Below are 13,680 nucleotides of genomic sequence, written 5' to 3' on the forward strand. Positions count from 1 at the left end.
GGATTATTCTGTAATGTATTCCTTTCAGTTAAAAAAAAAGGAATTTTCCAAATCGGTTCATGACTGACGGAGTTATGAGGTAACAAACATAAAAAAAAAATATAACCGAATTTGGAACTTCTACTTTTTAAAGTCGGTTATATAAATAATTAAACAGAATAATAAATAGGATCCTTCCTAAAACAATTCAAGCGTCCAAATACTCTGAATATAGCCGTGTCATCAATAAAAACGACCTTCAATTTTTCACCTTAAGCTCGTCAGCCTCTATGTAGCCGCTGCCATCCGTGTCATATTCCCGCCATATCTGCGAACAATTTGTCAGTCAATTTGCTAACAATGGCCGCGAAATTATAATTCAAATTGGGAAAAATGTGCTCACGAGCGTATGTAATGATTATCCTTATCGGTGTTTTCCATCGCCGGCGTGTTAATTGGATATTTGAATTAATACAAAATTCCCGGAATTGGAATTTCGAATATTATGTTTTAAATAAAGCCCCTTGTGTTGTTGCGAAATGTTACTGAATACATTCTCACATTTATGGGAACTCGCATCTAATTGGCTGTCTATGCCACGTGTGTAAGCATAAAAAAAATCTATCTTGTTTATGGTTTGTAATAGTCAAAATATTCGTCTATAATTTACTATTATTATTATGTATTTTGATGTAGGCTTGATTATATAAATGTTATAAAAAAAAAATCGAGGTCATGTTGAAAAAAATTGTCTACAAGTAATATATTATTATATTGAATAGGTACAATATTACTAATTTATTATTACTTAAATGTTTTCTAAATCTTTTTATTATTCCCTTGTCTTATTGTCTACATAGATGAGACACAAGAATCCAATTTTATGATAAAAAAAAAATAGTAATTGAATTACTTCACACTCCTATAAGTCATTGTTTAAATACAAGAAGAGAAACTACATTAAAAAGGCATGAAATCTTATAATAACAATAAGAAAGAAGATACAATCGAATTGTCAACATTTTCTCTTTTGAGAACAGTTAAAAATATGTAGCCTCTCTGAAATAATTTGTTTTATAATGTCTTTTTCATGACAGTGACGAATTGTCGGCTCTACAGACTTATTAATATAGGTCGACTTGAACTCGGAGCGAAGGGCCCGTAATAACAGCGAGTAAGTAATTAAAAAATGATTTGTTTCAATCGCTTCTATTAATTTATATTGTACTTAAAAAATTTTGTTTCAAAAAGAACTTGCGAACATATATATTTAGGCAACTGGTCAAAAATGGACTCCCTTATGTCATAATTAATAAAAAACAATTAAGGAATTATCGGGACATTATATATCGGGAAATACATTATCGGGACTTAAGGTAATGTAAACTTGGGTAATAAATAAGGTATACACCTTTTACCTATAAAATTTTTTCATTGCGTTAAGTCCCAATAGTGTATTTAAATACATGTAAACAATGCGAAAATTTAAAATAGATTTTTTTTATACCACTGAGGCGGCAAACAAGCTTACGGCCCATGTGATTGTAAGCGGTTACCGTAGCCTATGAACGCCTACAATACCAGGGGCATTACGCACGTGTTACCCTCCTATAGAAAACTCTTTACCCCTTTATTGAAAAAAACAAAAGTGTTCTACTTATAAAATAAAACGTTAATCATAGGCTACATACGATTTACCATACTTCGCTATTAACGCTCTTAATATGCATTACGATTTTTTTCACGCAGCTATTCCAAAATTATATTTTTTTCTTCAATATTGCGAGAAAAGCATCGCACTTATTCACGCACTCTTTAATATCCTTCCCAATTATAATACTGTACTACGATGAAGATTAAATTAAAACACTCTACAATATGTTAAATATTGTAGGTAGGTAAATAGGTAATTTTTTTCTGCGATATTTTTTCCATCGTATTGCATAATAATTTAATATATAATAGTTTTTATGTTGTTGAAATATGTGAGGAAAAAAATGTGCGGAAAAAATGTCGCGCCCGGAAAATATAATCAGAAAACGGTATCCAATTATATGATGTATAAATAGTTAAATGATGTCATATAAACGGTACACTGGCTGTCATAAAATAAACGATAAACCACAAAAAGTAAATATTTATTATGATTAAATAGAAAAATATACATTTAATGTTCATTGTTCGTTTAGTATTTAATGGATAAGGAATGTTAATATCTACAAAAAAAAATTCAACTTATAATGGCAAACAAGCTGACGGCCCACCTGATGGAAAGTGGTAACCGTCGTCTATAGACATGAGCAGTACCATGGATATAACAGAGTATACTGTTTTGCCCATGATACTCCTCATGCGTTGCTGTTGAGGGTAGAATAATGCAGTGAATAATTAATAAAGAAAAAGACGGCGAGCCGAGAGTCGGGCGAGTCGGGCGAGCGGCCTCCTCCGCAGACAATAAGATGGCTTGACAAGTTGCCATTCCTGAGGACTCAGGTGTTACTCCTCTGTACCCTGTAAATTTACTAACATATCCCACCCTTCAAACCGAAAACAGCTATGCAAATACAACTGCTTCACGGTAGAAACACGAATGGGACAGAGGTGCCTAAGCAAACGACTTTTGTACAAATTCTCCCTTTGGTAAGTTAAATATTTAATCATTAAAAAAATTGTAATTATACATACTTTCATAAATTCGACGCTCGATTCCAACGGGTTGTCAAATCTGAAGAGCAATAAGAAATTCTCTTCCATCGGAAGTAGCTGGGCCAACTGTAAACATAAACATATAATTAATGTTACATTAGATATTAGTATAATATTAGGCTACAGTGGCCGTTTACCATCAGACGGGCTGTATGCTTGTTTGCCATCTTTCTAGTATAAAAAAAACATAGTTAATATACCTATTTACTTATTTACAAATATTCCGAGTATTTATAAATAAGTAAATATATTTTATAAACTTCCGTCGAATACATCTGTTTAAAAGAATTTTCAATTTCAACTCTGTATTCGAGAAGATATAATTTTTATTTATTTATTTAAATAACTTTATTGACCAAAAGAAAATATGGTACAAAAGGCTCTACCTGTCAATCTACCGTCAGCTTGTTTGCCATTCTAAGTTGTATAAAAAAAAATCTTTGGGACGGTTAATGAATCACGAACGCGGTACTTCATTAATGGGATAGGTAAAGATAATAACTGTTAAAACATAAATGTAAAAAATAAATAATAAACAACATAAATGATTATGATGATTATTTATTTATTTAACTCTTTATTGCACCAGAAACATATATAACAATTGAAAAATTCAAGTGAAATACAGTAACATAAATTACAGATTAAAATATTTTATATAGGTACATAAAGGTACAAAAGGCGGTCTTATCGCTAGGGCGATCTCTTACAGACTTTTTACCATCTTTATTTTTACTACCTTTAACCATTACTACCTTTAACCATTCTTTGCATAATGGTGGAAATTTCCATCATAACATTGAATACCCAAAAATTATATAAAAAAACAAGTTCACTTTAAGTTGATCGTGTCTGAATACCTTTTTAATGTCTATTGCAGAAAAAAAAATTAGCTGTCAAATTATTTTTTTAACCATTTTTCCTTTAATTTTAAACATGAATTATATCACCTTGATTTATTTCACCAATGAAAAAAATCATGCAAAGAAGGGATAACCTTTGGTTAAAGGAGAACATATAGAAGTGGGTAGGTGGCGCAAGAATAAAGTAAAATATTTTATTATAATATTTGAATATAAATATATAATTGATATATAATACTGGAAAAATACATAGATTCAGAACCTCTTTTTTAAAGTCGTACAAAATCAACTTGAATCTTTAAACGACATTATACTTAGTTTGATATCAGTTCGCAAAAAAAAAACTCAAATCGGTTTTGAATTGCCAATTATATTACGGTTTTTACCTTTTGTCGATTTGTGTTATTTTTAACCGACTTAGTAAAGGAGGTTCTGTTTCAAAGTCGGTGGTAAATAAAGAGATTTGGAAATATGTACCTAGATATATAATATATTATTTCCTTACCTCTCTTATATCAATTTTTCCGTCTTGGTTGTCGTCATATGCCTCCATGAAGCAGGCTTTGAGCTCGACCAACATCGAATCTGACACAGCCTGTTGAAAACAAATGATAATTTTTTATTAATAATATTATAAACTGTCTCTAACCTACAGTTTTAATTCATCTATGTATTAGTTTTCATTTACATATTTTGAATATTGTGTACTTAATTACACTTATTATTATTACAAGTTATTAGTAAAACGTTGTAACAGTCGTCAACTGTCCACTACTGAACATAGCCTCCCCTATAAGGGGGAGGGGGGTTGCCAGTAATTGCCAAGCTTGGTAGGTGGGTTGGCAACCGCAGTTTGGCTTTTCATAATGTTTTTTTTTGTACCACTGAGGTGGCAAACAAACATACGGCTCAACTGATGGTAAGTGGTTACCGCAGCCTATGAACACCTGCAATACCAGAGGTATTACGCGTGCGTAGCCGACTCTGAAGAAACCTCCTTACCTTTTAATTAGTTTAGTATATTTCAGTAAATAAGGTAAATCATATTACTACCACATATACGATTTGTAAGGATATTTGGGAAGATGGATGTTTGTAACTCTTTCACGCATAAACTACTGAACGGATTTGAATTAAATTCAGTAGACGTATAGGTTATGTCTTAATTTAACACATGGAATACTTTATATACTGAAAGACGCGCGTAAAGTCGCGGGAAATAGCTTATAAAGAATAAATAAATTGTAAAACTTCCCAAGTCCAATCTCGCTATTGTTGTCCCAAGACATATCCAAGTGAATGGGAAGCAATTTTCAACTAGAAAAAGTCTGCTCTTCGTTTTAACTTCCCGTAGGTATCTAGAGCGACTTTCTTAACAAAGTGATCTTATATAAGCTTTTGTGTGAAAAAATGTTTCTGGAAGTTTCTATAATTTATACGCCGCGCGTTGTATTGAGCATTGTGCGGGAGGTAGGTGACGTTTTATCAATTTGTACCGTGTAAGAATTGTATCAAGGATGTTTTTGAAGCCTTAGTCAATTTTATAATAACCATTGTTATTTTCTCACAATTGCAAAGAAAAAAGAGAAAGAATGAAATATTTTTATTCAAATAAACTTAAAAATAGGAATATTTTAATGATTCTACCGCTCATTAAGAACGTAATATCAGCCAGGATATACTCAGGGCAAGAAATTCAGCTGTTACTTTTTTAAAAAGTTACATTATATAAATTATGAATTGTTGTGAATAAAAAAATATTTATTACAAATTACTACAATATTGCAACAATTAAAGTCAATGTTTTTTTTTTGTGGAAATAAACAAATTTATATTTACAATATTACATTTTATTTCACAAGTAAATTTCTTCTGTAAAACTGTACACATGATGAGAGATAAGAGCAAAAGTGTGATACTGATGTTCAATATGAAACAGAGATGAAATATATTGTTTAATATGCCTAGACTAACAATTTTATTTAATATAGATTATTATTACTACATAGATAAAGTTATTCTTGTATTTATGTATATATTTTACATTATATAGATCACACAGCAAATTGGTCGACATAAGTTTTTTTTTAAATTAAAACAAACTTTTTTCTTTTTCAGATTTGCTGTATGTTGTTTTTCAATTACATTAAAAATTTCCCAAACCAGGCGATTTTTAAATTAAGAATTGTTTATGTGATATAATTTAAAAATATAAATTAATATTCATGTATGGCGCACATTTTCAATTTATTAAAAACAAAACCATACTTTAAATATTCTTTCACCTATATACTTAACAATAAATATAAATTATGGAAACCTGATTCACGAAACATGGATAAAAATTTGACCCGTTTTTAGCAAACTAAGACTTGGGTCTCTTGGAACAAAAATTTGATAATGGTGCAACACTATAAATTAATGGGGTCTAACAGCTTCATTGCTAGCTATATGCCTACAGGTCGATCTCCACGCGGTTCCTTCGGGAAACCATAGTCGTTGATTCTTGAATTCGTCACGATGGGGTTACTAACCCGCTTTCATTCTGACATCTCTTACTTGTGCCCTACCAGCGTATTCTGGTAGCGTAAGCGGGTTTTACTCATTAAAAAGAAACGCTGTGAATATTCATTTATTCTCATTGTGTTGTTGTTTCGAAATGGTAACATACATTCATTTTCCAGGCTTCGTAAATATAAGGGTGTTGTCAACTCCTCATAATATAGTGATTATTTACTCTGTATTAAAACCCTAATAAATAACAGTGACAACTATTATATGTTCACGTGACTGGAATCCAATAAATCTGAAACTTCTAAAAATCTGCTGTGTGCCCCGCGGTACTTGTGAAAGAGTAATATTAAACATTTATTTTGTCGCATAACAGCTTCCGATCCAATAAAGTTAAATTGCAAACTACGTGGTCGGTATACGTGACTACCATCCGGTGTTGGAAGCTAGCCAAATCGCCAGTGTGCGCGCCATGCTAGATATAATTTGCGCTTTGCCTATGCGAACTATGAACAAGTATAATTTAAAAAAGAAAACCGCTGCCTGATATTTCCAAGAAGAAAACGTGACTAGGCTGTACAGACCATGATCTTTGCCTGTTCGATTTAAGCGAAATTTAAAACAACAACAGTAAGAAAAATGAATAAGAGATAAGAAACCTAAATCTTTGAAAATCTCTGTCCCATTCGTGTTTCAACCGTAAAGCAGTTGTGTTTACATGACTGTGTTTCGGCTTGAAGGGTGGGATATGGCAGTGAATTTACAAGGTACAGAGGAATTACACCTGAGACCTCAGGAATGGCAACGCATGGTAGGTATCATGGACGAAACAGTATCTGTTGTGTCTATGGTACTACTCATGTCTATAGGCGAAGGTTACCACTTTCCATTAGGTGGGTCGTCAGCTTGTTTGCCATTCTAAGTTGTATAAAAAAAACTTATATCATCACTCTATTTAGTCAGTTTTATATTACTTACGTGGGAATCTTTATTTATTGCTTACTTATTATTATAATAAAAACAGATCATTGTTTATTATCTTATCATAGATAAGTCTTATCTTTAGTTTTTATTATATATATAACATTCACAAGTGTTTTGTGATAAACAGGCATCAGTGTGTATCACTTCATAGTCAAACAAAGTCATAGTAAGTATTTTAAGGTATTTCAAATAGATAGATATAAGGATAAATAGTAGAAGAATTATAGAACTTTCCTTTAATGGACGCGATTTTATTTTCTTTTTTAATAATAAGATTATTTTTTTATTTAAGTACGCTGTGAGTGTGCTGCAGTGAGGGTAGGTATGATAGGTGAGATGAAGGCAGGTTACTTAGCCCATCGTGATGAGTACACATGGAATTCAGCACGATGGTTTCCAGGGGGACCGCGCGGAGGCCGACCTGACGCGGAATATTGCTAGAAAGGGAATATTCGCCAATTATTAACAATCTCTTTTTCCCCGTGGATTCAAAGTAGGAAAATAGCTCACTTCTAGATGGCGTGTCAAGATAAAATTTACACTAGATTTTAAATTGGCGTGAATTTACTGAGTACAGAGGAACAACATCTGAGTTCTCAGGAATGGCACCGCATGGGGGGTATCATGGGCGAAACAGTATACTCTGTTATGTCCATTGTACTGCTCATGTCTATAGGCGACGGTTACCACTTTACAATAGGTGGGCCGTCAGCTTGTTTGCCATTCTAAGTAGTATAAAAAAAAAATTAAGTTAGTCTTTCAGGCACAAAATTGGAAAACCGCATCCAGTTTGATGCAATAGTTTTTGCGTGATGTCAGAACAAACATGCATACAGGCAGACAGACAAAATTTCTAAACATGATGGTTTTGGCATCTATTGCTCTTACTGGGAATTTACATATAAATTTTTCGTATATATTTCCCATGTACATGTATATAGTCTATATATATATTATATAAATAAAGTATATTATAATCTGGGGGAAAGGGATTGTTAGTAATGGAGACTGAGGATCCCGTTGCTAGCAATATACCCAACCAGGTCGACCTCTTCGCGGTTCTCCCTGGAAACTATCATGGTTAATTCCTGATGAATTCATCATGATGGGCTAACTGGCCTGTTTTCATTCCCATTTATCACCCTTCACTGGTGCTCCGCCAGCGTATACCGTTAGCACAGGCGGGGTTACCATACCATTTTCATCCATAAAAAAAAGAATATTATAATCTGATAATTTGTTAATTTATTATTTTTCACTATGATTTGTTGATTTATTTTTCTTTATTAGTATCTATTTTGCGAGCTTTAGTTTTTATTGGTACTTTGTAATAAGTTAAAGACGCTACTAGTCACTGGACTTATAATTCATACATACATACATACATATCTGTCATGCCTGTCTCCCATTAGGGTAGGCAGAAACAATGGAACGCCAAATGCTTCGATTCAAACAAACCTCTTTCGCTTCTTCCACATTCATCGATCTTTTCATACACGCTCGCTGGTTACGGGTACTTTTAATTTGGCCCTTCTTAAGCACGTCGCCTATTTGGTCGACATACCTCCGTCTAGGGTGGCCCCTACCGACATCTTCGTTCATTCTTGCTCGATAAATCTCTATCTTTATCATTATCTTTTGCAGATAATTTTCTTAGATGAAGAACTTGCTGCCACTGCTGTTACTGTGCCTACTGGGGCTTGGATATGGTTCTTTAATTAGAGTACCACCATCCAGAGCTACCAGGTCCAATCTTACTGTTGGATATGTCACCACTGGTGATAAACTACTGCAAAGGTGAATTTAATTTTTTTTTTATTATCAATAAAAATACAAAGTTACAGAAATCATGTTACATTAGCATTCAGAAACCACGTAGGTTTATATTAATACTAAATACATTCAAATTATTTAAATTGTATTAGAATCATGCAAGAAGTGTCGTTTTAATTTACATTTGATGTTGCTAATAGTAATATTATCTCGAACATCGGTGGGTAGTTCGTTGAGTCGAGGAACTAGCTAGTCAGCCGTACGCTCACCATAACAGTTATTTACGCGAGCGCTATTTTTTTTTTTTTTAATGGGTGATAATGGAATGCGCCCACCCATGCCATCGGCATACACCGGCGGGGCACCAGTGAAGGACGATAGATGAGGATGAAGTAGGTCAGTTAGCCCATCGTGACGAATTCAACAAGAATTGTTCACGATGGTTTCCAGGAGGAACCACGTGGAGGTCGACCTAATAAGGCATATTGCTAGCAATGGGGCTGTCAAACCCCATTGCTAACAATCCCTTTCCCCCCCGCGAGCGCTATTGGTACAAAGTTGCTTCCGTGCGACCGCCCTCGTATATACAGCATGATTAATTTCATTCCAATATTTTAACTTTTAATTAACTTTCTATATTTTCGTCAAAAGTAGTTGTTGTCAATATCTATTAAGTGTTTTGTGTGATTTTCTAAATAGTACAGCGACTTCATCATTATCATATCAGCTGTTAACTGTCTTATGCCGTACATAGATCTCCCCCATAAGGGGTGTTTAGTTAGTAGTTGTCACGCTTGGCTTGTGGTTTGGCAATTAGGCTTCGGAAATATTTAAGGAACGCTGCTGCCCATCCCTCGACTATTAAGTTCCCTTAGTTGCTTCTTACAACTCTCACGGGAAAGATAGGAGTGGTTCGTTGTATGCCGGGACCACACGGCAAGGTATGGGGACATGCGTGACCATAATAACGTTATTATTTAATAATTTTGAGGTTACAAAATGACTAAAGAATGATTGAAAAAAAAAGACGTCATTATATAGTCATGTTTTTGTGACGACCTTAAAATGACTAAATAATGACCTTCTTTTATTGTCCAAGAATTCACTATGTAAACTAACTTGTAATAAGAGCGTTTTTTAAAAATTGAACTGGAATTGTTTTTGATACATTACTAACAATTTTTAACATTTGTTGTATATTGTAGAATAAATATCTACCAACCTCCGCTCGTCAACGCAATCCAGTACCAGGATGTGGTGTATCGAGGGAATTTTACCACTAGGATCAGTGCGGTCCAAGCGACAGAAATTGGGATAACACAGTACGCGATTCCATGGATCATTGCTGGTGGGATCGGCTACAATAACGTCACTGTCCGTATACAATCCGCTAGAGGATACGGTTATCATTACTGGATAAGTATTTGGGGACGATAAAATATTAAAATAATTTAAAGTATTCAAATTAAAAAATGAACTTTAAGTCAACTCGTACAAAGCCTTTTTTAAATTGTCACGTTTTTTATGATGCTATATAATGTTGCCTGTTGAGAAAATAAATAAATAAGAAGTCAGACGTTTCGACGTGATTGCTTTACGTCGTAATTACGGTAAAACTTTATTAGTTAAGTCCTGAATATGAAATGTGTGAACAATGAAAGTTTAAAATTAACTGAAATAACGTAATTGTTAAACATGTAAAATGCGTGATCGACTAACATCGAGCATTGTCTTCTTATTAATCGTTAAGATAGTAAATAGATATTTTTATTTGTATTTTTTAATAAAATTTTTCAGTACACAAATTTAGTACTAAAAGCATGTGCAGACAAGGAACACATATCTGGACATGTCATTAGTAGTATATGACTAAAATTAACACCAAGGATTGTCTCTCGTTAGACTGAAAGGTATGTGAATATTAAAAGATATAATAACTTAGTACACGAACATAATGTCCTTTTTAATATAATATACAGTTTACTTGGTTGTGTTTCGGTTTGAAGGGTGGGATATGGCGTGAATTTACAAGGTACAGAGGAAAACACCTGAGTCCTCAGGAATGGCAACGCGTGGTAGGTATCATGGGCGAAACAGAATACTCTGTTATGTCCATGGTACTGCTCATGTCTATAGGCGACGGTTACCACTTTCCATCAGGTGGGCCGTCAGCTTGTATGCCATTCTAAGTTGTATAAAAAAAAATTTACAGGGGGTCAATTGGTCGATTGCGACTATTAGTCCAGTCGATCGTGGCAATGGAAAAATGTAGTATTTTGCTAATCTAGCGGAAGATGCTATGACGCAATGCTCACACTAATATAAATAAGTAGTTACTAAGAATAATGTTCAATTTTATGTTTTCCTTTTTAATAAAATAAAAAAAAAAATACTACAATACTATATAATTGTGTACTGAACTGTGTTGTTGTTTCGTTTAAGATTTCAAGAAGTATGTAATTGGTAGATTGCGCAGAATTTCGTCAGTAAGAGCATCTCTTCTCGATCTAGTCAAGTCGGCCACCCCTGATATATAGGATAGACGTCTTTTTCCGTATTTAACAGCTTGGTTTTTTACGAATAGATAAAAAAAAAAACTATAAATAGTACTAAATAAAAATATTTTTAGTCAAGTGAATGTTAATTATAAACATTTTTAAACAATTATTTTTTTATGAATCTACCACCCAGTTCGGAATACAATTTAAGCTGAGAAAAATGGGCAAGATACTCAGCTGTTGCTTGTTTCAAATTAATTTTAAGTTTAGAATAAAAATGTAAATGGATAAAATTATTGTCAATGTCTTTATAGTGCTAAAAAAAAAAAAAAAACTAGAGCCAATTACAGTATTTTTGAACAGACCGGTCCTTATTAGAAGCACCTGGCCTACATACTATACTCACCCATATGGTGACCCATATATTTGTGATATGGGTCACTAATTCAGTGTTATAATTTGGTACATAGTGACTTGAATATTTCAAGTATCAAGAAAACGTCGTACAATATTAAACACGCTTAAATGTTTACTAAACGGACAATATCTTATACATTTAACATATATTATATTATCATCATATTAGTTATTATCTGTCCACTGTTGGACATAGATTTCCCCCCATAGACTGCCATAAGGAATGATCCTCAGATGGCTCACACCTGCATCCATTGACTTCTTGCAATGTATTAGAGGTCGTCATTCTATCTAGAGGGGAGTCGTCCTACGCTACGTTTGCCCGGACAGGGTCGCCACTTAAGAATCTTTCTTGCCCATCGGTTGTCAGTTCTTTGAGCTATGTGACCAGCCCATTCAGCCAATTCAGCTTGCTTTTCCTTCGGGCTATGTCGGTCTCTTTGGTTCTTTTGCGGATATCCTCATTTCGTATTCTGTTACGTAAAGAAACTCTGAGCATAGCCTTCTCTATAGCTCAGTGAGTAATTCACATATCGTCATAGTCGTAGCATACTGACGGATCTGACGAAGATTACAATATAAAAATCCGTCATTATTTTACGACTATGACGATATGTGGTATACTATATATGTATATTACATTACAGTAATCTACTATAAAATCATTTCCGCAATAAATTTTATTTAATTATTCAATGGGTGATTTGTGTGGTCAATATGTGATACATTGATAAAGTGACATTTATTTTATTTATTGTATTTTAGATATTAATATATAATATAAATAATATTTAGGCACTATAGATAGTCTAATCTAAAGGGTACTTAGGTATCTGTTTTGAATAAAAAGTCGGTCTTAAACTACTTAGAAAATTGTACATAATCTTTGTGTATATTTAATAGATCATACGATGAAATTAAAATATTGTTATATTTTGTCATCACAAGTAAGCGCGATGATTATTTTTTCTCTAAATAATTGCATTGTTTTTCATCATTTTTATTAATAAATGTTTCGTAAGCACACAATATATTTTAATATAATGTGTGCTTACGAATGTAAAATGTATCTGTGAGGATACCGCAAGCGCTTGTAACTCTCAGCGGGGCAAGGCGCTTACGATTAAGGGTCCCGAATGGTCCCGAAACTAATCGAGCTTTTTCAATCTAATTACATGTAAGTTATTGCATTAAAATATGTCATCATTTGTATAGATAATTTTCATCATTTGTATAGATAATTGGGAGGAATATTTTTATTTAGATTTATTCAATTGTAAGAATTCGCAAGACGTGTGGCTGTGTCAATGGTTGTTTAATAATTAATCTTTAAATGTGTGATTTTAACTCTTTATTTTGCATAACTGCCTACTTGCAATGTTTGTATCCATTACTTCAAGTTTAATTTAGTTGATTGTACATAGTACATATTAGCGATACCATATGCATTAAGTTAAATCTTGTTTTTATTTGTAAATTGTAATAATTGGTTTTTTGTCTTTACTGTTATTTTTTTTTAATAATATTTAGTTATTATATTTAATTATCCGTATAATTAAAATAAATTATTTGTAATATAAGTGTTAGTGAAATGAGTGAAATATTTTAACTTGAAACTAATAACAATATAAATTCACCATATCTGTAGTTTTTCATAATATAATATTTAATAAATGAAATTGTAAAAAATAGCTTATATTTTATGCATCCTTGATATTATTTCATATAGTTTGTTATAAATATTCAATCGTAAACAAGTTTATTGTAGCTTGTTTTTTCACAAGCACCCAAATTTAGATAACATAGATAAAAAATTAAAGCTTCGTATTTTCCTATGACTCAGATTGAGAAATCTTTATTAATGTTTAGTCACAATTAATATTAATAACACAGAATTAAAATCTACGAATAACTACGAATGTGTACAGGAAAAAAAAATCCGTTGCTAT

At 32.6% G+C, this 13,680-nt stretch overlaps 1 protein-coding gene across 2 annotated transcripts in view; it reads right to left on the reverse strand.

Annotated features, from left to right (window-relative positions):
- LOC113511011 (calbindin-32) overlaps positions 1 to 13,680 on the reverse strand; it is a 125,523-nt gene that overhangs the window by 12,408 nt on the left and 99,435 nt on the right. For both annotated transcript variants that reach the window (XM_026894567.3, XM_052903143.1), the window contains exons 4-6: positions 4,054 to 4,143; positions 2,665 to 2,751; positions 251 to 307 (exon numbers count right to left, since the gene is read on the reverse strand). In XM_026894567.3, coding sequence (XP_026750368.1) covers positions 251 to 307; positions 2,665 to 2,751; positions 4,054 to 4,143 — 234 coding nt within the window. The remainder of the gene's footprint in view (positions 1 to 250; positions 308 to 2,664; positions 2,752 to 4,053; positions 4,144 to 13,680) is intronic.

This window comes from Galleria mellonella, unplaced genomic scaffold (genome assembly GCF_026898425.1).
Source record: "Galleria mellonella isolate WM207_F2 unplaced genomic scaffold, CSIRO_AGI_GalMel_v1 utg133, whole genome shotgun sequence".
Taxonomy (NCBI): Eukaryota; Metazoa; Arthropoda; class Insecta; order Lepidoptera; family Pyralidae; genus Galleria; species Galleria mellonella.